At 45.4% G+C, this 25,215-nt stretch overlaps 1 protein-coding gene across 1 annotated transcript; it reads right to left on the bottom strand.

Annotated features, from left to right (window-relative positions):
• Positions 1-843: 843 nt before the first annotated feature.
• On the bottom strand, positions 844-25,160 carry si:ch211-171b20.3 (uncharacterized). Its single transcript, XM_035764569.2, has 7 exons — positions 24,287-25,160; positions 18,676-18,715; positions 15,231-15,388; positions 14,187-14,322; positions 12,802-12,897; positions 12,495-12,550; positions 844-1,283 (listed from the first exon to the last, which is right to left on the bottom strand). The coding sequence occupies exons 1-7, from the start codon at positions 24,468-24,470 to the stop codon at positions 1,141-1,143; spliced, it is 813 nt and encodes a 270-aa protein (XP_035620462.1). The 5' UTR covers positions 24,471-25,160; the 3' UTR covers positions 844-1,140.
• Between the last annotated feature and the right edge of the window lie 55 nt (positions 25,161-25,215).

Below are 25,215 nucleotides of genomic sequence, written 5' to 3'. Positions count from 1 at the left end.
ATATAGGGAATAGGGCCCTGGTCTAAAGTAGTGCACTATATAGGGAATAGGGCCCTGGTCTAAAGTAGTGCACTATATAGGGAATAGGGCCCTGGTCTAAAGTAGTGCTCTATATAGGGAATAGGACCCTGGTCTAAAGTAGTGCTCTATATAGGGAATAGGGCCCTGGTCTAAAGTAGTGCACTATATAGGGAATAGGGCCCTGGTCTAAAGTAGTGCACTATATAGGGAATAGGACCCTGGTCTAAAGTAGTGCACTATATAGGGAATAGGGCTCTGGTCTAAAGTAGTGCACTATATAGGGAATAGGGCCCTGGTCTAAAGTAGTGCTCTATATAGGGAATAGGACCCTGGTCTAAAGTAGTGCTCTATATGGGATAGGACCCTGGTCTAAAAAAGTAGTGCTCTATATAGGGAATAGGACCCTGGTCTAAAGTAGTGCTATTATATAGGGAATAGGGCCCTGGTCTAAAGTAGTGCACTATATAGGGAATAGGGCCCTGGTCTAAAGTAGTGCACTATATAGGGAATAGGGCCCTGGTCTAAAGTAGTGCTCTATATAGGGGATAGGACCCTGGTCTAAAGTAGTGCTCTATATAGGGGATAGGACCCTGGTCTAAAGTAGTGCTCTCTCTATATATGTAATGATTAATTAGCTAATCCAAGTTTATAATTGTAAAGGCTAACACAACGTGCCATTGGAACACAGGAGTGATGGATGCTGATAATGGGGTTCTGTAGATTTTCCATTAAAAATCAGCCGTTTGCAGCTACACTAACCATTTACAACATTAACAATGTCTAAACTGTACTTCTGATCAATACAATGTCTGCGAAATGGCATATATTATTATTATATATTATTTTAATGGACAAAAAAAAATGTGATTTTCTTTTAAAAAACAAGGACAAGTCTAAGTGACCCCAAATTTTGAACAGTAGTACAAGTCAAAATATTGAATTACACTTTGCTATTACATAGCACCAACAAGCTTTTACAAAGTCAGATTATATTTAAACAAGAAAAAGGTTTATATTTCCCTAAGTGTTTTCTTTGTTCAGGCGGCATTGGCACTGCGTATGGGGTCACAGCCTTGAACTGTGACCTCTGCTCTCTGATTGGCTGATAGACAGGTTGTGTCAGGAGTCCTGTCTCCTGTTCTTCTTAATCTTCTTGATCTTCTCCTGCCTGACCGTCTCTCCCTCCAGAGAAGCGATCTCAGACAGTCTCTGGATGATTGAGGCTGACGGGGCTCCGCTTACCGGGTCTGGGTACGACTGGGCTGGAGGAGGAGCAGAGAGGAGAATGGTATGTACACTCCAGAGACTCCTTCGTGGATGAGAGGGCTAAAATATTGAGCAGGTCATGTGTGATATGGGGAACACTGGACTAGAAACAAAACAGTGTCTGATCCGACTGTCCTGGAGGAGGAACAGAGAGGACAGTCTAAAGGGGGAGGAACAGAGAGGACAGTCTAAAGGGGGAGGAACAGAGAGGACAGTCTAAAGGGGAGGAACAGAGAGGACAGTCTATGATGGAGGAGGAACAAGAGGACAGTCTAAAGGAGGAGGAACAGAGAGGACAGTCTAAAGGAGGAGGAACAGAGAGGACAGTCTAAAGGGGAGGAACAGAGAGGACAGTCTAAAGGGGAGGAACAGTCTAAAGAGGACAGTCTAAAGGAGGAGGAACAGAGAGGACAGTCTAAAGGGGAGGAACAGAGAGGACAGTCTAAAGGGGAGGAACAGAGAGGACAGTCTAAAGGGGGAGGAACAGAGAGGACAGTCTAAAGGGGGAGGAACAGAGAGGACAGTCTAAAGGGGGAGGAACAGAGAGGACAGTCTAAAGGGGGAGGAACAGAGAGGACAGTCTAAAGGGGGAGGAACAGAGAGGACAGTCTAAAGGGGGAGGAACAGAGAGGACAGTCTAAAGGAGGAGGAACAGAGAGGACAGTCTAAAGGAGGAGGAACAGAGAGGACAGTCTAAAGGGGGAGGAACAGAGAGGACAGTCTAAAGGGGGAGGAACAGAGAGGACAGTCTAAAGGGGAGGAACAGAGAGGACAGTCTAAAGGGGGAGGAACAGAGAGGACAGTCTATGAAGGAGGAGGAACAGAGAGGACAGTCTAAAGGGGGAGGAACAGAGAGGACAGTCTAAAGGAGGAGGAACAGAGAGGACAGTCTAAAGGGGGAGGAACAGAGAGGACAGTCTAAAGGGGGAGGAACAGAGAGGACAGTCTAAAGGGGGAGGAACAGAGAGGACAGTCTAAAGGGGGAGGAACAGAGGACAGTCTAAAGGGGAGGAACAGAGAGGACAGTCTAAAGGGGGAGGAACAGAGAGGACAGTCTAAAGGGGGAGGAACAGAGAGGACAGTCTAAAGGGGGAGGAACAGAGAGGACAGTCTAAAGGGGGAGGAACAGAGAGGACAGTCTAAAGGGGGAGGAACAGAGAGGACAGTCTATGAAGGAGGAGGAACAGAGAGGACAGTCTAAAGGGGGAGGAACAGAGAGGACAGTCTAAAGGGGAGGAACAGAGAGGACAGTCTATGAAGGAGGAGGAACAGAGAGGACAGTCTAAAGGGGGAGGAACAGAGAGGACAGTCTAAAGGAGGAAGAACAGAGAGGACAGTCTAAAGGAGGAGGAACAGAGAGGACAGTCTAAAGGAGGAAGAACAGAGAGGACAGTCTAAAGGAGGAAGAACAGAGAGGACAGTCTAAAGGAGGAAGAACAGAGAGGACAGTCTAAAGGGGAGGAACAGAGAGGACAGTCTAAAGGGGAGGAACAGAGAGGACAGTCTAAAGGAGGAGGAACAGAGAGGACAGTCTAAAGGGGAGGAACAGAGGACAGTCTAAAGGGGAGGAACAGAGAGGACAGTCTAAAGGGGAGGAACAGAGAGGACAGTCTAAAGGAGGAGGAACAGAGAGGACAGTCTAAAGGAGGAGGAACAGAGAGGACAGTCTAAAGGGGAGGAACAGAGAGGACAGTCTATGAAGGAGGAGGAACAGAGAGGACAGTCTATGAAGGAAGAGGAACAGAGAGGACAGTCTATGAAGGAGGAGGAACAGAGAGGACAGTCTAAAGGGGGAGGAACAGAGAGGACAGTCTAAAGGGGGAGGAACAGAGAGGACAGTCTAAAGGGGGAGGAACAGAGAGGACAGTCTAAAGGGGGAGGAACAGAGAGGACAGTCTAAAGGGGGAGGAACAGAGAGGACAGTCTAAAGGAGGAGGAACAGAGAGGACAGTCTATGAAGGAGGAGGAACAGAGAGGACAGTCTAAAGGGGGAGGAACAGAGAGGACAGTCTAAAGGGGGAGGAACAGAGAGGACAGTCTAAAGGGGGAGGAACAGAGAGGACAGTCTAAAGGGGGAGGAACAGAGAGGACAGTCTAAAGGAGGAGGAACAGAGAGGACAGTCTAAAGGAGGAGGAACAGAGAGGACAGTCTAAAGGAGGAGGAACAGAGAGGACAGTCTAAAGGAGGAGGAACAGAGAGGACAGTCTATGAAGGAGGAGGAACAGAGAGGACAGTCTAAAGGGGGAGGAACAGAGAGGACAGTCTAAAAGGAGGAGGAACAGAGAGGACAGTCTAAAAGGAGGAGGAACAGAGAGGACAGTCTAAAAGGAGGAGGAACAGAGAGGACAGTCTATGAAGGAAGAGGAACAGAGAGGACAGTCTAAAGGAGGAGGAACAGAGAGGACAGTCTAAAGGGGGAGGAACAGAGAGGACAGTTTAAAGGAGGAGGAACAGAGAGGACAGTCTAAAGGAGGAGGAACAGAGAGGACAGTCTATGAAGGAAGAGGAACAGAGAGGACAGTCTATGAAGGAAGAGGAACAGAGAGGACAGTCTATGAAGGAAGAGGAACAGAGAGGACAGTCTATGAAGGAAGAGGAACAGAGGACAGTCTATGAAGGAGGAGGAACAGAGAGGACAGTCTAAAAGGAGGAGGAACAGAGAGGACAGTCTATGAAGGAAGAGGAACAGAGAGGACAGTCTATGAAGGAAGAGGAACAGAGAGGACAGTCTAAAAGGGGGAGGAACAGAGAGGACAGTCTCAGGAGTGGGTTGGTATGAGGAACAGAGAGGACAGTAAGGATACCAAACTAAATCAAAACTAGTGAGAAAGTGTTAGGAAGCCACACACACTGACAGCTTCAGGGAAGCTAGAAAACAAAATCACAAGTAAGAGGACAAAACTCCAACGGCATGAACACATTAAACAGATGGGGAATAGCTGCCTGCTCCAGACAGACATGACTAATATGACCGACTGTTAGGAAGGGCACTTGACCCCCCCAACGGCATGAACACATTAAACAGATGGGGAATAGCTGCCTGCTCCAGACAGACATGACTGATATGACCGACTGTCAGGAAGGGCACTTGACCCCCCCACACACACACACACACACAGACACATGACTGATATGACCGACACACACACACCTACACACACACTCCACCCCCGCTTTTCTCAGTGGGAGAGCTAATCCAGGAGGGGTGAACTGAGCCGAGCCCTGACAACGAGCCAGACCTCCGGTGCGTTGTGTTTGACGAGGCTTTCCGTCTGAGGAATAAAGGCGCGTTTGTTCGGTAGCTTTACGTCACCGTCGTCATAAAGCACCTGAGGCCAGGTTGAACTGTGACGAACGAAAAAGCCCTCTCCTGTGCAGCAGCCGGGGGGGTCTGGAATGACAGGCTGAGCTCTCATAAAATACACATAGGAGGAAGTACCGTACACTTAATCAAGGAAAGGCCACATTAGTCCCGAATGCTACCCTATTACCTATTTAGGGTACTACTTTGGACCACGGCCAGTAGAGGTCGAAAGTAATGCCTTTTATGGGAAATAGGGCTCGATTTGGGACGGATTATGAAGACGCTGGGTTCATGGAAGGATACAGGTCTATGGGTGTTCCTTTACACACAGTCTTTTCATAGAAGAGGCCTCTTACTAAAAACGTGTGTGTGGAAACGATAGCCACTGGTTACACAAGGTTTACATCTAGTTGGTTTAATGGTTTAAACGGTAGACGAGCCTGTATCGTTTTCCGCGCAGGCATTTAAAAAGGCTGATAAAGGATATCATAAATGAATCAAACCCTGAGGTAGTCATTATTGTGGGGACGATAGCCCTCACCATAGTATAGGCATTTATTGAAGCGCAATGTTAAATTCAAATCGCCCTTCAATACTATGTAACTATGTACAGTAGAAGTCGGAAGTTTACGTACACCTTAGCCAACGTGAAGTGTCAGAATAATAGTAGAGAGAGTTATTTCAGCTTTTATTTATTTCATCTTATTCGCAGTGGGTCAGAAGTTTACATGCACTCAAATAGCGTTTAGTAGCATTGCCTTTAAATTGTTCAACTTGGGTCTAACGTTTCGGGTAGCCTTCCACAAGCTTCCCACAATAAGTTGGGTGAATTTTGGCCCATTCCTCCTGACAGCTGGTGTAACTGAGTCAGGTTTGTAGGCCTCCTTGCTCGCACACGCTTTTTTAGTTCTGCCCAAAACTTTTCTATAGGATTGAGGTCAGGGCTTTGTGATGGCCACTCCAATACCTCGACTTTGCTGTCCTTAACCTCTCTAGGGTACGTGGGACGCTAAACGCCCCACCTAACCAACATCCAGTGAAAGAGCAGGGCACCAAATTCAAACAGAAATCTCAATTAAAATTAATAAATTAATATATTAATAAATTAAAATTCCTCAAACATACAAGTATTATACACCATTTTAAAGATAAACTTGTTGTTAATCTCACCACAGCGTCCGATTTCAAAAAGGCTTTACGACAAAAGCGCACCATGCGATTATTATATTATTATCATGGTCAGTACCTAGTCACAAAAACACAGCCATTTTTCCAGCCAAAGAGAGGAGTCACAAAAACCAGAAATATAGATACAATTAATCATTAACCTTTGATGATCTTCATCAGATGACACTCATAGAACTTCATGTTACACAATACCATGTATGTTTTGTTCGATAAAGTTCATATTTATATCCAAAAATCTCTGTTTACATTGGCGCGTTATGTTTTGCCTCCAAAACATCCGGTGAAATCTACAGAAATACTCATCATAAATGTTGATGAAAATACAACTGTTATGCATGGAATTAAAGATATACTTCTCCTTAATGCAACCGATGTGTTCTGCAACCGCAGATTTCAAAAAAGCACACCATGGAATAATCTGAGTACAACGCTCAGAGACCAAAACAAGCAATACAGATTGTTATGGAGTCAACAAAAGTCAGAAATAACATTATAAATATTCACTTACCTGTGATGATCTTCATCAGAATGCACTCCCAGGAATCCCAGTTCCACAATAACTGTTAGTTTTGTTCGATAAAGTCCATCATTTATGTCCAAATACCTCCTTTTTGTTCACGCATTTAGTACAGTAATCCAAATGCGCAGGCAATAGGTCCAGACAAAGTCAAAAAAGTTATATTACAGTTCATAGAAACATGTCAAACGATCTTTACAATGTTTTTATCATAAATCTTCAATAATGTTTCAAAAGGAGAATTCCTTTGTCTTTAGAAATGAAAGGGAACGGAGCTAACTCTCACGGGCGCACGCCTGACTGAGCGCATGTCCTTCTGGCAGACCCATGACTCAAATCAGCTCTCATTCTCTCCCACTTCACAGTAGAAACCTGAAACAGGGTTCTAAAAACTGTTGACATCTAGTGGAAGCCTTAGGAAGTATACTATGACCCCACAGACACTGTATATTGGAGAGGCTAAGACTGGAAAACCTACAAACCTCAGATTTCCCACTTCCTGGTTTGATGTTTGTCATATGAGTTCTGTTATACTCACGGACATCATTCAAACAGTTTTAGAAACTTCAGACTGTTTTATATCCACATCTACTAATAATATGCACATCCTAGCATCTGGGCCTGAGTAGCAGGCAGTTTACTCTGGGCACGCTTTTCATTCGGACGTGAAAATACTGCCCCCTACACCAAAGAAGTTAAGCCATCATATCTATTTTGTGAAGTCCACCAGTCCCTCCTGCAGCAAAGCACCCCAACAACATGATGCTGCCACCCCCGTGCTTCACGGTTGGGATGGTGTTCCTTGGCTTGCAAGCCTCCCCCTTCTTCCTCCAAACATAACGATGGTCGTTATGGCCAAACAGTTCTATTTTTGTTTCATCAGACCAGAGGACATTTCTCCAAAAAAGTACGATCTTTATCCTTATGTGCAGTTGCAAACCGTAATTTGGCTTTTTTTATGGTGGTTTTGGAGCAGTGGCTTCTTCCTTGCTGAGTGGCCTTTCAGGTTATGTCGATATAGGACTCGTTTTACTGTGGATATAGACACATTTGTACCTGTTTCCTCCAGCATCTTCACAGGGTTCTTTGCTGTTGTTCTGGGATTGATTTGCACTTTTCGCACCAAAGTACATTCATCTCTAGGAGACAAAGATGTCTCCTTCCTGAGCGGTATGCCGGCTGAGTGGTCCCATGGTGTTTATACTTGCATGCTATTGTTTGTACAGATGAATGTGGTACCTTCAGGCGTTTGGAAAATGCTCCCAAGGATGAACCAGACTTGTGAAGGTCTACACATTTTCTTCTGAGGTCTTGGCTGATTTCTTTTGATTTTCCCATGATGTCAAGCAAAGAGGCACTGAGTTTGAAGGTTGGCCTTGACATACATCCACAGGTACACCTCCAATTGACACAAATGATGTCAATTAGCCTATCGGAAGCTTCTAAAGCCATGACAACATTTTCTGGCATTATCCAAGCTATTTAAAGGCAGTCAACAAGGTGTATGTAAACTTCTGACCCACTGGAGTGAATTATAAGTGAAATAATCTGTCTGTAAACAATTGTTGGAAAAATGACTTGTGTCATGCACAAAGTAGATGTTCTAACTGACTTGCCAAAACTATAGCTTGTTAACAAGAAATTTGTGGAGTGGTTGAAAAATGAGTTTAAATGACTCCAATGTAAGTGTATGTAACTACATTAAATTAAAAAATCGCCCCCTACCAACATATCTAAGCCAATATGACACCAATGTTGAGGAAAATTCTCAAATCAAAGTACTGCTAAACTGGATTTTATCAGACAATTATTTTCGCCCAAACCTAGCTCAAATTCTAGACGTCGAATGAAAACAAGGACACAGCATCCATAAGATATGATAATTATACTTTGGATCAATTTGGACTGAATAGGCTTGTAGGTGCAGCAGTTTATATCACATGTATAATTGAATCGCTCTCGTTCATTTCCGTCCGTTAAGAACCAACGATGTGCTACCTTTTGGTAGCATCAATGGACAATGCTAACTGACAATGGAGATGGAAATTCATTTAAAAATATATATTTTATCAAATAAAAGTCAACATATGAGCCAGGATGAGAATGACACTTTCAACGAGCATCACCTGCCTGTGTTTGAGATGAGTGGGCTATCGACAGTCGGAAGAGTGGGCTATCGACAGTCGGAAGAGTGGGCTATCGACAGTCGGAAGAGTGGGCTATCGACAGTCGGAAGAGTGGGCTATCGACAGTCGGAAGAGTGGGCTATCGACAGTCGGAAGAGTGGGCTATCGACAGTCGGAAGAGTGGGCTATCGACAGTCGGAAGAGTGGGCTATCGACAGTCGGATGAGTGGGCTATCGACAGTCGGATGAGTGGGCTATCGACAGTCGGATGAGTGGGCTATCGACAGTCGGATGAGTGGGCTATCGACAGTCGGATGAGTGGGCTATCGACAGTCGGATGAGTGGGCTATCGACAGTCGGATGAGTGGGCTATCGACAGTCGGATGAGTGGGCTATCGACAGTCGGATGAGTGGGCTATCGACAGTCGGATGAGTGGGCTATCGACAGTCGGATGAGTGGGCTATCGACAGTCGGATGAGTGGGCTATCGACAGTCGGATGAGTGGGCTATCGACAGTCGGATGAGTGGGCTATCGACAGTCGGATGAGTGGGCTATCGACAGTCGGATGAGTGGGCTATCGACAGTCGGATGAGTGGGCTATCGACAGTCGGATGAGTGGGCTATCGACAGTCGGATGAGTGGGCTATCGACAGTCGGATGAGTGGGCTATCGACAGTCGGATGAGTGGGCTATCGACAGTCGGATGAGTGGGCTATCGACAGTCGGATGAGTGGGCTATCGACAGTCGGATGAGTGGGCTATCGACAGTCGGATGAGTGGGCTATCGACAGTCGGATGGGTGGGCTATCGACAGTCGGATGAGTGGGCTATCGACAGTCGGATGAGTGGGCTATCGACAGTCGGATGAGTGGGCTATCGACAGTCGGATGGGTGGGCTATCGACAGTCGGATGAGTGGGCTATCGACAGTCGGATGGGTGGGCTATCGAGAGTCGGATGGGTGGGCTAACTGGATTTTATCAGTAAGACTGGATTAGTTTCAGAACAAGAATCTGAAAGTCCTCGAGTGGCCCAGCCAAAGCCCAGACTTGAATCCCATTAACAATCTGTGGAAAGACTTGAAGATTGTTGTTCACCACCACTCATCCATCTAACTTAAGAGAGCTTGAAAAAAATCTGCAGGGAAGAATGGGAGAAAATCCCCAAATCCAGATGTGCAAAGCTGATACAGACATAACCAATAGGACTCAAAGCTGATACAGACATAACCAATAGGACTCAAAGCTGATACAGACATAACCAATAGGACTCAAAGCTGATAGAGACATAACCAATAGGACTCAAAGCTGATAGAGACATAACCAATAGGACTCAAAGCTGATAGAGACATAACCAATAGGACTCAAAGCTGATAGAGACATAACCAATAGGACTCAAAGCTGATACAGACATAACCAATAGGACTCAAAGCTGATAGACATAACCAATAGGACTCAAAGCTGATAGAGACATAACCAATAGGACTCAAAGCTGATAGAGACATAACCAATAGGACTCAAAGCTGATACAGACATAACCAATAGGACTCAAAGCTGATACAGACATAACCAATAGGACTCAAAGCTGATACAGACATAACCAATAGGACTCAAAGCTGATACAGACATAACCAATAGGACTCAAAGCTGATACAGACATAACCAATAGGACTCAAAGCTGATACAGACATAACCAATAGGACTCAAAGCTGATACAGACATAACCAATAGGACTCAAAGCTGATACAGACATAACCAATAGGACTCAAAGCTGATAGAGACATAACCAATAGGACTCAAAGCTGATAGAGACATAACCAATAGGACTCAAAGCTGATACAGACATAACCAATAGGACTCAAAGCTGATACAGACATAACCAATAGGACTCAAAGCTGATACAGACATAACCAATAGGACTCAAAGCTGATACAGACATAACCAATAGGACTCAAAGCTGATACAGACATAACCAATAGGACTCAAAGCTGATACAGACATAACCAATAGGACTCAAAGCTGATACAGACATAACCAATAGGACTCAAAGCTGATACAGACATAACCAATAGGACTCAAAGCTGATAGAGACATAACCAATAGGACTCAAAGCTGATAGAGACATAACCAATAGGACTCAAAGCTGATAGAGACATAACCAATAGGACTCAAAGCTGATAGAGACATAACCAATAGGACTCAAAGCTGATAGAGACATAACCAATAGGACTCAAAGCTGATAGAGACATAACCAATAGGACTCAAAGCTGATAGAGACATAACCAATAGGACTCAAAGCTGATAGAGACATAACCAATAGGACTCAAAGCTGATAGAGACATAACCAATAGGACTCAAAGCTGATAGAGACATAACCAATAGGACTCAAAGCTGATACAGACATAACCAAGAGGACTCAAAGCTGATACAGACATAACCAAGAGGACTCAAAGCTGATACAGACATAACCAATAGGACTCAAAGCTGATACAGACATAACCAATAGGACTCAAAGCTGATACAGACATAACCAATAGGACTCAAAGCTGATACAGACATAACCAATAGGACTCAAAGCTGATACAGACATAACCAATAGGACTCAAAGCTGATACAGACATAACCAATAGGACTCAAAGCTGATACAGACATAACCAATAGGACTCAAAGCTGATACAGACATAACCAAGAGGACTCAAAGCTGATACAGACATAACCAATAGGACTCAAAGCTGATACAGACATAACCAAGAGGACTCAAAGCTGATACAGACATAACCAAGAGGACTCAAAGCTGATACAGACATATCCAAGAGGACTCAAAGCTGATAGAGACATATCCAAGAGGACTCAAAGCTGATACAGACATAACCAATAGGACTCAAAGCTGATACAGACATAACCAAGAGGACTCAAAGCTGATACAGACATAACCAATAGGACTCAAAGCTGATACAGACATAACCAAGAGGACTCAAAGCTGATACAGACATAACCAAGAGGACTCAAAGCTGATACAGACATAACCAATAGGACTCAAAGCTGATAGAGACATAACCAATAGGACTCAAAGCTGATAGAGACATAACCAATAGGACTCAAAGCTGATACAGACATAACCAAGAGGACTCAAAGCTGATACAGACATAACCAAGAGGACTCAAAGCTGATACAGACATAACCAATAGGACTCAAAGCTGATACAGACATAACCAATAGGACTCAAAGTTATAATCATCACCAAAAGGTGCTTCTAACAAAGTATTGACTCAGGGGAGTGAATACTTATTTTAAATGAGGTCTTTCTGTATTTTCAATACATTTTTTTTTAAATATATGATATATTTTAAATATAAAACATTAAAACGTGTTTTCAATTTGTCCTTATGGAGTATTGCGTATACAGATGAGAGAAAAATATATTTCATCCATTTAAAAAAATAACAACAAAATGTGTAAAGGTCAAGAGGTTACATTCTGAAGGCCCTGTATATGAGTGACTGTGTACTACACACAATCAGGTTTTATGTTGGGCACCTACTGACCCCCAAAAAAATATTTGATGATATATACTGTTTTTTTTTTTTTTTTTTTTTTCCCTCGATGACATGTAGTGCTAAATATAAAGGTTTAAGGAAATACAGACAGGCACCACATAACTACAAGACAAAACAGGCTCAATCAAGCATTGGGATCTTGTAAGTTTAAAAAGCAAAAGCTTGTTTTCATATAATACAAAAACACTTGAAAACAGTGGAATGGGATTAGTGTGGTGAGTGAAGAATCCAATACTTTAACTTTTATGCAGTACTAATCACATTACTGTGGAAGAACCTCTTAGAGTATGAATTAGGCTGTTTGAGAAGCTTGTAATCCTAAGCAACCTGCCTTCACATTGAAGTACAATAGACAAACATAGCAACTGTAGTAGGACAAAGCCGTGTGCTGGAAAACCTTGGCACGGGTGAAATAAGCATTGTGGTGCTCGTGTGAATTCACTTTCGTTGTCCGCTTCAGACCAATGCCTACTTCTCACTTAATACTTAGTTTTTAGATTTGAATTATACTTACATTTCTGATTAGCTCCTATTGTGAAAAGACCGCAGGTTCTGTTATTTACTCTTGGTCTGAGAACAGAATGAGCAACAAGACAAGTTACCACCAACACTTGTGATGTCATGCTACATATGCTACTAGCACACTCTTATATAGTGTAGATATGCATCCCAAACGACAACCTATTATGGGCTATTGTGTGTAGGACTGGCTGTATAAAGCTACGGGGTGAATACTTGCTGTAGGTCATAGGTCATAGGGATGGGATGTAGACATACTGTATATTTAATACTGTAATGGTACTTTAATACTACTCTGGTACCTGTTCTTGTAGACTTCTGTAGAGAAGGGGTTTCTTCCATTGAGCGAGGCTGCAGCTGGCAGCAGGATGGCAGGAACTGACGCCAGGTCATAAGAGCTGGAGGGCGGAGGTGCACACCGTCAACCCCAACACACACTAATAAAGTTTTTTTTAATGTTTAAACTCCAATGACTGTCAGATTAGAGTCAACAGACTATGACTTTGAATCAGAAGGGGTTTGGCCGGCTCCTCTCTACTGTCTGACACATTGTAACCTACCAGCTAATCTCCCTCAGTGGTGGAAAAAGCACCCAATTGTCGTACTTGAGTAAAAGTACAGATACCTTAAGAGGAAGTTACTCAAGTAAAAGTCAGCCAGTAAAATACTACTTGAGTAAAAGTATTTGGTTTTAAAATATACTTAAGTATCAAAAGTAAAATTAAAAATATATAAAATCACTTAAAATGTCTTATGCAAAGCAGATGGCACCATTTTTGTTGTTGTTAACATTTACAGATAGCCAGGGGAACACTCCAACACTCAGAGATTATTTACAGATAGCCAGGGGAACACTCCAACACTCAGAGATTATTTACAGATAGCCAGGGGAACACTCCAACACTCAGAGATTATTTACAGATAGCCAGGGGAACACTCCAACACTCAGAGATTATTTACAGATAGCCAGGGGAACACTCCAACACTCAGAGATTATTTACAGATAGCCAGGGGAACACTCCAACACTCAGAGATTATTTACAGATAGCCAGGGGAACACTCCAACACTCAGAGATTATTTACAGATAGCCAGGGGAACACTCCAACACTCAGAGATTATTTACAGATAGCCAGGGGAACACTCCAACACTCAGAGATTATTTACAGAAGATGCATTTGTTCTTAGTGAGTCTGCCAAGCCAGAGGCAGTAGGGATGAGCACGCGTTCTCTTGATAAGTGCGTGAATTTGACTATTATCCAATCCTGTTAAGCGTTCAAAATATAAACGAGATATTTTTACTTAAGTACTTTACACAACTGGGTGTAATAGCAGGGGCAGACTTAGCGATTTCGGGGGGCCGTTTCAAAATGCAATTGAGAGGCCCCTTACACACAAAAGGGATATTTTCCTCCATACATTAAGTATTATAATACTGAATAACCTGGTGTTAAAAACACCTTCAATTCTGGGGTTTAATTTCAGCTCAATTCATGTTTGTTTTTCCATTTGTGTCAAAAACTGTCTCTGGGGGCCCCCCCCCCGGGGCAGCTGGGGCCTGTTTCATTTGAAACATGGCTGAGCCAGACTGGCATTTACAGACAGTAGAGACACAGAGCACAGTGATGGACTCATGTATTCCGGATGGGCTGCTTAGTTACCCCGAAGGCCAAGCGGGGTCTGCTTACCCAAAGGCGCAGGGGCGAGCAGGGGCATGGGAAAGCTCCTTGTGGAGGGTATAGTGGTGGAGGTGGCCCGACCGGTGGATCTGGTAGTCTCTGGGCAGGGGAGGGATGGAGCCGCTAGGCTTCATGGGACGCTCATCTGAGTGGGGAAAATATAAAAACAAGATAAGAGTGGAAATGGGGAAAAATAACATTGGTTCAAATAGAAGGTGAAGCCACAGTTTGACGTGGATGTCGCTGGTCCAAAACAAGTGCCTAGAAGGGTTCACACACACACACACACACACACACACACACACACACACACACACACTAAGGACTGCTGCAACCAAGCCTGACAATGTCATAAGGAAAATACAAATGCTGAGGTCGCCATCTACTGGTGAGTCTGGAGTCACACGTGTACAAATGCTGAGGTCGCCATCTACTGGTGAGTCTGGAGTCACACGTGTCCAACGTCAATCAAACGGAGCATTTTTTTCCCGTTTTTTTAATCCGTTATTTCACCAGGTAAGTTGACTGAGAACACGTTCTCATTCACAGCAACGACCTGGGGAATAGTTACAGGGGAGAGGAGGAGGGGGATTAATGAGACAATTGTAAACTGGGGATTATTAGGTGACCGTGATGGTTTGAGGGTCAGATTGGGACTTCAACCAGGACACCGGGGGTTAAACACCCCTACTCTCACGATAAGGACAAGGGGGGGTGGGGGGGGGGTCAAAATCAAAAGTAACAGTCAGTATCTGGTGTGGTCACCAGCTGCATTATGTACTGCCTTCACTCCTGCATACCACATCTTTTTATTTTACCTTTATTTAACTAGGCAAGTCAGTTAAGAACAAATTCTTATTCATAATGACAGCCTAGGAACAGTGGGTTAACTGCCTTGTTCAGGGGGCAGGACAGATTTTTACCTCGTCAGCTCTGGGATTCGATCTAGCAAACCTTCTGGTTACTGGCCCAACACCAACCTACCTGCTGTGGGAGAAAAGGCAGTGGATCTCACAGTAATAATCAACTGGGGGAAAAAAATAAAACGCATACCTCGGAAATCACACTTGGGATACATCCTGCTGTCATTCTTCCATGTCTTATCCAACCGAAAGTGTCTCTCAGAGATGTCTTTCTCTGGGTAGTTATTATCGGAGGTGCCCAGCCGGGACAACGGAGACGCCTCTCTGCCCAGGAAGGAGGAAGTAGACCTGAACACCAAAATAAAATTAAAAACCCATCCAACTGAATGTAGTAGTGTCTAATAATAATATATTCATAATATAGCTAACCTGACTCAGCATCTCAAATGGCACCCTACACCCCATGTAGTACACCTCCCCCTATACACTATACATATCTACCTCCACCCCTATACATATCTACCTCCATCACTACAGTATCCCTGTCTCCTACACATATCTACCTCCACAACAGTATCCCTGTCCCCTATACATATCTACCTCCATCACTACAGTATCCCTGTATCCTATACATATCTACCTCCATCACTACAGTATTCCTGTCTCCTATACATATACCTCCATCACTACAGTATCCCTGTCTCCTTCCCCCTATACATATCTACCTCCATCACTCCAGTATCCCTGCCCCCTTCCTCCTATACACATCTACCTACATCACTCCAGTATCCCTGTCTCCTTCCCCCTATACATATCTACCTCCATCACTCCAGTATCCCTGTCTCCTTCCCCCTATACATATCTACCTCCATCACTCCAGTATCCCTGCCCCCTTCCTCCTATACACATCTACCTACATCACTCCAGTATCCCTGTCTCCTTCCCCCTATACATATCTACCTCCATCACTCCAGTATCCCTGTCTCCTTCCCCCTATACACATCTACCTCCATCACTATACACATCTACCTCCATCACTACAGTATCCCTGTCCCCTTCCCCCTATACACATCTACCTCCATCACTCCAGTATCCCTGTCTCCTTACCCCTATACATATCTACCTCCATCACTCCAGTATCCCTGTCTCCTTCCCCCTATACATATCTACCTCCATCACTCCAGTATCCCTGTCCCCTTCCCCCTATACATATCTACCTCCATCACTCCAGTATCCCTGTCTCCTTCCCCTATACATATCTACCTCCATCACTCCAGTATCCCTATCCCCTTCCCCCTATACATATCTGCCTCCATCACTCCAGTATCCCTGTCTCCTTCCCCCTATACATATCTACCTCCATCACTCCAGTATCCCTGTCTCCTTCCCCCTATACATATCTACCTCCATCACTCCAGTATCCCTGTCTCCTTCCCCTTCTACCTCCATATACATATCCCTCCATCTGTCTCCTTCCCCTATACATATCTACCTCCATCACTCCAGTATCTCTGTCCCCTTCCCCCTATACATATCTACCTCCATCACTCCAGTATCCCTGGCTCCTTCCCCCTATACATATCCACCTCCATCACTCCAGTATCTCTGTCTCCTTCCCCCTATACATATCTACCTCCATCACTCCAGTATCCCTTCACATGTAAATATGGTATTGGAACTGACTTTAAATATTTCCTGTATATAGTATGCTTACTGAAATGGGAATTTAAATATTCCCCTCCCCCCCATCATCTTCTAGTAATAAACTCAGCAAAAAAAAGAAGTGTCCTCTCACTGTCAACTACGTTTATTTTCAGCAAACTTAACATGTGTAAATATTTGAATGAAAATAAAGATTCAACAACTGAGACAAACTGAACAAGTTCCACAGACATGTGACTAACAGAAATGGAGAAATGTGTCCCTGAACAAAGGGGGGGGGGGGTCAAAATCAAAAGTAACAGTCAGTATCTGGTGTGGCCACCAGCTGCGTTAAGTACTGCAGTGCATCTCCTCCTCATGGATTGCACCAGATTTGCCAGTTCTTGCTGTGAGGTTATCCCACAGTTCCCAGACACTCCGATCCAACAGGTCCCAGACACTCCGATCCCACAGTTCCCAGACACTCCGATCCAACAGGTCCCAGACACTCCGATCCAACAGGTCCCAGACACTCCGATCCAACAGGTCCCAGACACTCCGATCCAACAGGTCCCAGACACTCCGATCCAACAGGTCCCAGACACTCCGATCCAACAGGTCCCAGACACTCCGATCCAACAGGTCCCAGACACTCCGATCCAACAGGTCCCACACACTCCGATCCAACAGGTCCCACACACTCCGATCCAACAGGTCCCACACACTCCGATCCAACAGGTCCCACACACTCCGATCCAACAGGTCCCACACACTCTGATCCAACAGGTCCCAGACGTGCTCAATGGGAGCACGTTGAGATCCGGGCTCTTCGCTTGACATTCCTTGACATTCCTGTCTGAGCAGGAAATCACACACAGAACGACCAGTATGGCTGTTGGCATTGTGATGCTTTAGGGTGATGTCAGGATGAGCCTGCAGGAAGGATAACACACGAGGGAGGGTATCTTCCCTGTAACGCACAGCGTTGAGATTGCCTGCAATCACAAGCTCAGTCCGATGATGCTGTGACACACCGCCCCAGATCATGACGATAAACACGACTTCGACGATAAACACGAATCTGACCATCACCCCCTGGTGAGACAAAACTGCGACTCGTCAGTGAAGAGCATTTTTTTGCCCGTCCTGTCTGGTCCAGCGACGGTGGGTTTGTGCCCATAGGCAACGTTGTTGCCGGTGATGTCTGGTGAGGACCTGCCTTTCAACAGAACTAGAAACCCTCAGTCCAGCCTCTCCCAGCCTATTGCGGACAGTCTAAGCACTGATGGAGGGATTGTGATGTCTGGTGAGGACCTGCCTTTCAACAGAACTAGAAACCCTCAGTCCAGCCTCTCCCAGCCTATTGCGGACAGTCTAAGCACTGATGGAGGGATTGTGCGTTCCTGGTGTAACTCGGGCAGTTGTTGTTGCCATCCTGTAACGGTCCCGCAGGTGTGATGTTGGGATGTACCGATCCTGTGCAGGTGTTGTTACACGTGGTCTGGCCACTGTGAGGACTATCAGCTGTCCATCCTGCCTCCCTGTAGAGCCGTCTCAGGCGTCTCACAGTACGGACATTGCAATTTATTGCCCTGGCCACATCTGCAGTCCTCAAGCCTCCTTGGAGCATGCCTAAGGCATGTTCACACAGTTGAGGAGAGCCTGGGCAGTTTACATTGCATTGACTATTGCATTGTTGGTTGAGTTTGCAAGAAAGGCATTTTACTGTACTTGTGCATGTGAAATTAACACCTTAAACTTTCGACCAGGGCCCATCAAAAGTAGTGCACTATATAGGGAATAGGGTGCCATGGGACTCTGGTCTAAAGTAGTGCACTATATAGGGAATAGGGTACCATGGGGCTCTGGTCTAAAGTAGTGCACTATGTAGGGAATAGGGTACCATAGAGCTCTGGTCTAAAGTAGTGCAGTATGTAGGGAATAGGGTGCCATTTGGGACATAGACATTCTCTTGTACACTTAACGTTACTTACCCCTCCACATTCCAGGTGGAATCCTTTCGGTCCCTGGAGTCTAGAATTTCAAAATAAAATTTAAAAAGCATGTTGTGGAGGAAGTGGAAGCAGCATAGTAGAATCAGTCACACTACAGGTGTTTAAATATATTAGGATTAGATACTGCACATGCAGCAGCTCCTCTTCCCGGTGTAACCATCATATCAAACATCTCCAATCAAACCTAGAATCGGCTTTCTATTGCCCAACAAAGCATCCTTCATTCACCCCCACCAAACTTACCCTAGTAAAACTGACTATCCTATCGATCCTCGACGATGTAATCTACAAAATAGCTTCCAATACTCGACTCAGCAAATTGGATGTAGTCTTATCAAAGCGCCTTATACCACCACTGCATCCTGTATGCGCTAGTCGGCTGGCCCTCGCTACATATGTCGCCAGACCCACTGGCTCCAGGTCATCTATAAGTCTATTCTATGTAAAGCTCCGCCTTCTCAGCTCACTGGTCACGATAACACCCACCCGTAGCACACGTTCCAGCAGGTGTATCTCACTGGTCTTCCCCAAAGCCAACACCTCCTTTGGCCGCCTTTCCTTCCAGTTCTCTGCTGCCAATGACTGGAACGAATTGCAAAAAAAAAAATCACTGAAGCTGGAGACTTAAATTTCTCTCACTAACTTTAAACATCAGCTATCTGAGCAGCGAACCAACCACTGCAGCTGTACAGTCTATCGGTAAATAGCCCACCCAATCTACCTACCTCATCCCCATACTGTTTATATTTATTTACCTCGCTGTTATTTTGCACACCAGTATGTCTACTTGCACATCATCATCTGCTCATCTATCACTCCAGTGTTAATCTGCTAAATTGTAATTACTTCACTACTATGGCCTACTTATTGCCTACCTCCTCATACATAGATATAGAGACTTTATTTTTTCTATTGTGTTATTGACTGTATGCTTGTTTATTCCATGTGTAACTCTGTTGTTTCTGGTTCACTGCTTTGCTTTATCTTGGTCAGGGTCGCAGTTGTAAATGAGAACTTGTTCTCAACTAGCCTACCTGGTTAAATAAAAGGTGTTCTCAACCGGCCTACCTGGTTAAATAAAAGGTGTTCTCAACTGGCCTATCTGGTTAAACAAAGGTGTTCTCAACCAGCCTACCTGGTTAAATAAAGGTGTTCTCAACCAGCCTACCTGGTTAAATAAAGGTGTTCTCAACCAGCCTACCTGGTTAAACAAAGGTGTTCTCAACCAGCCTACCTGGTTAAATAAAGGTGTTCTCAACCAGCCTACCTAGTTAAATAAAGGTGTTCTCAACTGGCCTACCTGGTTAAATAAAGGTGTTCTCAACTGGCCTACCTGGTTAAATAAAGGTGTTCTCAACTGGCCTACCTGGTTAAATAAAGGTGTTCTCAACTGGCCTACCTGGTTAAATCAAAGGTGTTCTCAACTGGCCTACCTGGTTAAACAAAGGTGTTCTCAACCAGCCTACCTGGTTAAATAAAGGTGTTCTCAACCAGCCTACCTGGTTAAATAAAGGTGTTCTCAACTGGCCTACCTGGTTAAATAAAGGTGTTCTCAACTAGCCTACCTGGTTAAATAAAGGTGTTCTCAACTGGCCTACCTGGTTAAATAAAGGTGTTCTCAACTGGCCTACCTGGTTAAAAAAAAGGTGAAATAAAAAATAAAAAAAGTTTAACTTCCGTCCCTCTCCTCGTCCCTACCTGGGTTTGAACCAGGGACCCTCTGCACACACAGACAACAGCCACCCTCGATGAATCAGGGAACAACTACCTCAAGGTGTCAGCACCAGTGACGTCACCGATTGGAACGCTATTAGCGCGCACCCCGCTAATTAGCTAACCATTTCAAAAAAATCGGTTACACATTAAAATGTACAAATACACGAAAGTAAGAACATTAGATTACATTAATTAAAAAGTAATAAGCGTTACTGGAAAGATGACAAAAATACTATTTACACACTATTCATATATACACAATCATATTCTTATTTATATATATATATATAGTACAGTTCAAATTGATTTTAAGAGGAGAGGTGCTGTTTATCTTACCTGTATTTAACCAGGCAAGTCAGTTAAGAACAAATTCTTATTTTCAATGACGGCCTAGGAACAGTGGGTTAACTGCCTGTTCAGGGGCAGAACGACAGATTTGTACCTTGTCAGCTCAGGGATTTGAACTTGCAACATTCCGGTCTAACCGCTAGGCTACCCTGCCGCCCCTCCACTCTAACCACGAGGCTACGCTGCCACCCCTCCACTCTAACCACTAGGCTACCCTGCCGCCCCTCCACTCTAACCACTAGGCTACCCTGCCGCCCCTCCACTCTAACCACTAGGCTACGCTGCCGCCCCTCCACTCTAACCACTAGGCTACCCTGCCTCCTCTCCACTCTAACCACTAGGCTACCCTGCCTCCCCTCCACTCTAACCACTAGGCTACCCTGCCTCCCCTCCACTCTAACCACTAGGCTACCCTGCCTCCCCTCCACTCTAACCACTAGGCTACCCTGCCTCCCCTCCACTCTAACCACTAGGCTACCCTGCCGCCCCTCCACTCTAACCACTAGGCTACCCTGCCGCCCCTCCACTCTAACCACTAGGCTACCCTGCCGCCCCTCCACTCTAACCACTAGGCTACCCTGCCGCCCCTCCACTCTAACCACTAGGCTACCCTGCCGCCCCTCCACTCTAACCATTAGGCTACCCTGCCTCCTCTCCACTCTAACCACTAGGCTACGCTGCCCCCCCTCCACTCTAACCACTAGGCCACCCTTCCACTCTAACCACTAGGCTACCCTGCCTCCTCTCCACTCTAACCACTAGGCTACCCTGCCTCCCCTCCACTCTAACCACTAGGCTACGCTGCCGCCCCTCCACTCTAACCACTAGGCTACCCTGCCGCCCCTCCACTCTAACCACTAGGCTACCCTGCCGCCCCTCCACTCTAACCACTAGGCTACCCTGCCGCCCCTCCACTCTAACCACTAGGCTACCCTGCCGCCCCTCCACTCTAACCACTAGGCTACCCTGCCTCCTCTCCACTCTAACCACTAGGCCACCCTGCCGCCCCTCCACTCTAACCACTAGGCTACGCTGCCGCCCCTCCACTCTAACCACTAGGCCACCCTGCCTCCCTCCACTCTAACCACTAGGCTACCCTGCCGCCCCTCCACTCTAACCACTAGGCCACCCTGCCGCCCCTCCACTCTAACCACTAGGCCACCCTGCCGCCCCTCCACTCTAACCACTAGGCCACCCTGCCGCCCCTCCACTCTAACCACTAGGCTACCCTGCAGCCCCTCCACTCTAACCACTAGGCTACCCTGCCGCCCCTCCTCTCTAACCACTAGGCTACCCTGCCGCCCCTCCTCTCTAACCACTAGGCTACCCTGCCGCCCCTCCTCTCTAACCACTAGGCCACCCTGCAGCCCCTCCACTCTAACCACTAGGCCACCCTGCCGCCCCTCCACTCTAACCACTAGGCCACCCCTCCACTCTAACCACTAGGCCACCCCTCCACTCTAACCACTAGGCCACCCCTCCACTCTAACCACTAGGCTACCCTGCCGCCCCTCCACTCTAACCACTAGGCTACCCTGCCGCCCCTCCACTCTAACCACTAGGCTACCCTGCCGCCCCTCCACTCTAACCACTAGGCTACCCTGCCGCCCCTCCACTCTAACCACTAGGCTACCCTGCCGCCCCTCCACTCTAACCACTAGGCTACCCTGCCGCCCCTCCACTCTAACCACTAGGCTACGCTGCCGCCCCTCCACTCTAACCACTAGGCTACCCTGCCGCTGTGATACGTCGTTCTATTTGTTTTTTAAGGCTAAAATTGCTTTTTGTCTGATGGCTGAACATTCCAAGATGCACGGCTCAGTCAGCTGAGGCCATGCATTAAAGTGCCGTGTACCCAGTCTCATCGTGTAACATTACCGGTGTGTAATGGGTAGGCTGGCTATCTCGCTGATGGCTAATGAAATGAGGTCAGCGCTCTACAGGTGACTCCAAGGGGCAACAAGATCCTGTTCATGAGTGATTAGTGCACTGTACAGGGAAACCTATCATCAGAAGCATATTTATTTTATTTATCCGTTATTTTAACAGGTAAATTGACTGAGAACACATTCTCATTTACAGCAACAACCTGGGGGATAGTTACAGGGGAGAGGAGACGAATGAGACAATTGTAAACTGGGGATTATGTGACTGATGGTTTGATGGCCAGATTGGGAATTTAGCCAGGACACCAGGGTTAACACCCCTACTCTTATGATAAGTGCCATGGGATCTTTAATGACCCTCAGAGAGTCAGAACACCCGTTTAACGTCCCATCCGAAAGACTGCACCCTACACAGGGCAGTGTCCCCAATCACTGCCCTGGGGCATTGGGATATTTTTTTTTAGACCAGAGGAAAGAGTGCCCCCGACTGGCCATCCAACACCACTTCCAGCAGCATCTGGTCTCCCATCCAGGGACTGACCAGGACCAACCCTGCTTAGCTTCAGAAGCAAGCCAGCAGTGGTATGCAGGGTGGTATGCTCTCTATTGGCACCACACTCGGAAAGGGGGGACATTTGGGACGAAGTGATATAACCTGGCTCTGGACATATGTATAATGGGCAGTCAGAAAGTACACAGGTTAGAGGGCTCAAAACAAAAATCAGCATGCCTTGCCCTTAGAGGGATATGCCATCCTATAGTTGAAATGTGACCCGAAACTTGATCATGATAAGGTTCCCCTCGTTGGACAATACAGATAACAAACTAACACATGCCATAAATGCTTTTAAAACAATTACCTGTACTCCAGATTGCTAAATGAGCCAATAAACAGTATGCCATAAATGCTTTTAAAACAATTACCTGTACTCAGTAAACAGTATGACATAAATGCTTTTAAAACAATTACCTGTACTCCAGATTGCTAAATGAACCAATAAACGGTATAGGCATAGTTGTCTAGAACATACACATCTGTTTATAACCTCACGACAAAGTATTATGCTTTCAAATAAAATAATATCCTTATTTTGACTACAACTCCCATCGCGCAAAGCGGTTTTCCTAGTCTCCCTGCCCGCAGGCCAACGAGGCCACTGCGCGTTGCCATATCAACCCGACTGCTGTAGTTTTGCGCTAGAAACGCGATTTCTACCAGGATCAATATGTGGAGGATGCAACGTTTTTACATCGATAGCTAGTTGTAAAATAATCCCCGAAACAAACCGCATTAAAACTACTTCTCATTCGGATATCGACTATTGTAACTTTTTTTCTAGCGATCGCAATTGTGGGTTTTGTAGTCGATTTGAACTCGGAAGATTATAATAAATTGCTTCCTGACACATGCGTTACAAAAAAGTAAATTGGATGATTATTAATTTAAACTGCAAACGGATCATGAACAGCATGACAATGTCAGGATTGAGAAGAAATGGCCCACTTGTAGTCTTTTAAGAAATATTTGCCTTAAAACGCCTAACCACTTGTATACTCTTACTTGCATCAACTTTAGACATACAAAATCAGACGCGTTTCTTCACGGTACCCAAACCAAAAAACAAGCATTTCCTCCTTACCGCTCAGAGGGCATTTTCTCCTTAATGTATGGACATGAATCGGCTTGACTCCGGCCAGCCTTCCTCCCGGTATTTGTAACCCCGGACCACGACGACCGGAGAGCGGTCCATAGCGGCCCAAGTCCCCGGCGGTGCCGAGAGAAGCCGCTCGTCTCATCACCTTCGGGCTGGCTGTGGGGTGCATCACGCTAATACGACGCACCGATTACTACAAAACTCAGAAAACTAACTAAATAAATTAGCCATGTTATCAACAACAACGACAAAAAAATACGAATTAAAAAAAACCTAAGCAGCGGAGAGCTTGAGAAAGCCCACTAGAGGCTACGTGGCGTTATTGAGTGGTTTCCATGGCTACGGGCTGTGGATGGCCAAGCAGCAAGTCTGACATTTAATTTAACCTTTATTTAACTCGGCCAAGTCAGTTAAAGAACAAATCCTTATTTTCAATGACGGCCTAGGAACAGTGAGTTAACTGCCTTGTTCAGGGGGCAGCTTTGTCAGCTCACCTTGTCAGCTCAAGGATTTGAACCTGCAACCTTTTGGTTACTGGCCCAATGCTGTCACCCCAATCTCCATGCCCCCTGTCTAAATTATCTACATAGTAATATACTACAACTCGCCTAACCAAACAAGTTCATGTAATATAAAGTGATATGTGACCAAGTTTGTGACAGCATTGCATTGCTTAGTTAAATGAAGAGCTTGTATTGAAGTTAGAACATTTATATATTGTTAAAAATGCCTCAAAAGATGTGACTCAAGTCATTACTGATGTGACTAAATAGTGTGGACCAGAAGCAAAGCTCTCCAAAGCTTGTTCCTAGCACCCTACAGGTTCAGGTTCGGTACAAACCGGGATGGAGTAAACACCACACAGGACCGTAGCTCTCCAGCAACAAGCTGCTGTAGAGTCCAGTGTTTTTATG

The sequence above is a fragment of the Oncorhynchus keta genome, chromosome 4 (genome assembly GCF_023373465.1).
Source record: "Oncorhynchus keta strain PuntledgeMale-10-30-2019 chromosome 4, Oket_V2, whole genome shotgun sequence".
Taxonomy (NCBI): domain Eukaryota; kingdom Metazoa; phylum Chordata; class Actinopteri; order Salmoniformes; family Salmonidae; genus Oncorhynchus; species Oncorhynchus keta.
The sequence above is the reverse complement of the archived record's forward strand: the minus strand, read 5'-3'. Positions and strand labels throughout refer to the sequence as shown.

Bases quoted from the DNA above. Each gene is read 5' to 3' on its own strand.
- si:ch211-171b20.3 (XM_035764569.2), bottom strand. From the start codon at position 24,470: ATGCACCCCACAGCCAGCCCGAAGGTGATGAGACGAGCGGCTTCTCTC. The intron at 12,898-14,186 runs GTAAGCAGACCC...TCCGCCCTCCAG, and splicing joins GCTCGCCCCTGCGCCTTTGG to CTCTTATGACCTGGCGTCAG. The intron at 12,551-12,801 runs GTACCAGAGTAG...TTCTGTTCTCAG, and splicing joins ACAGAAGTCTACAAGAACAG to ACCAAGAGTAAATAACAGAA.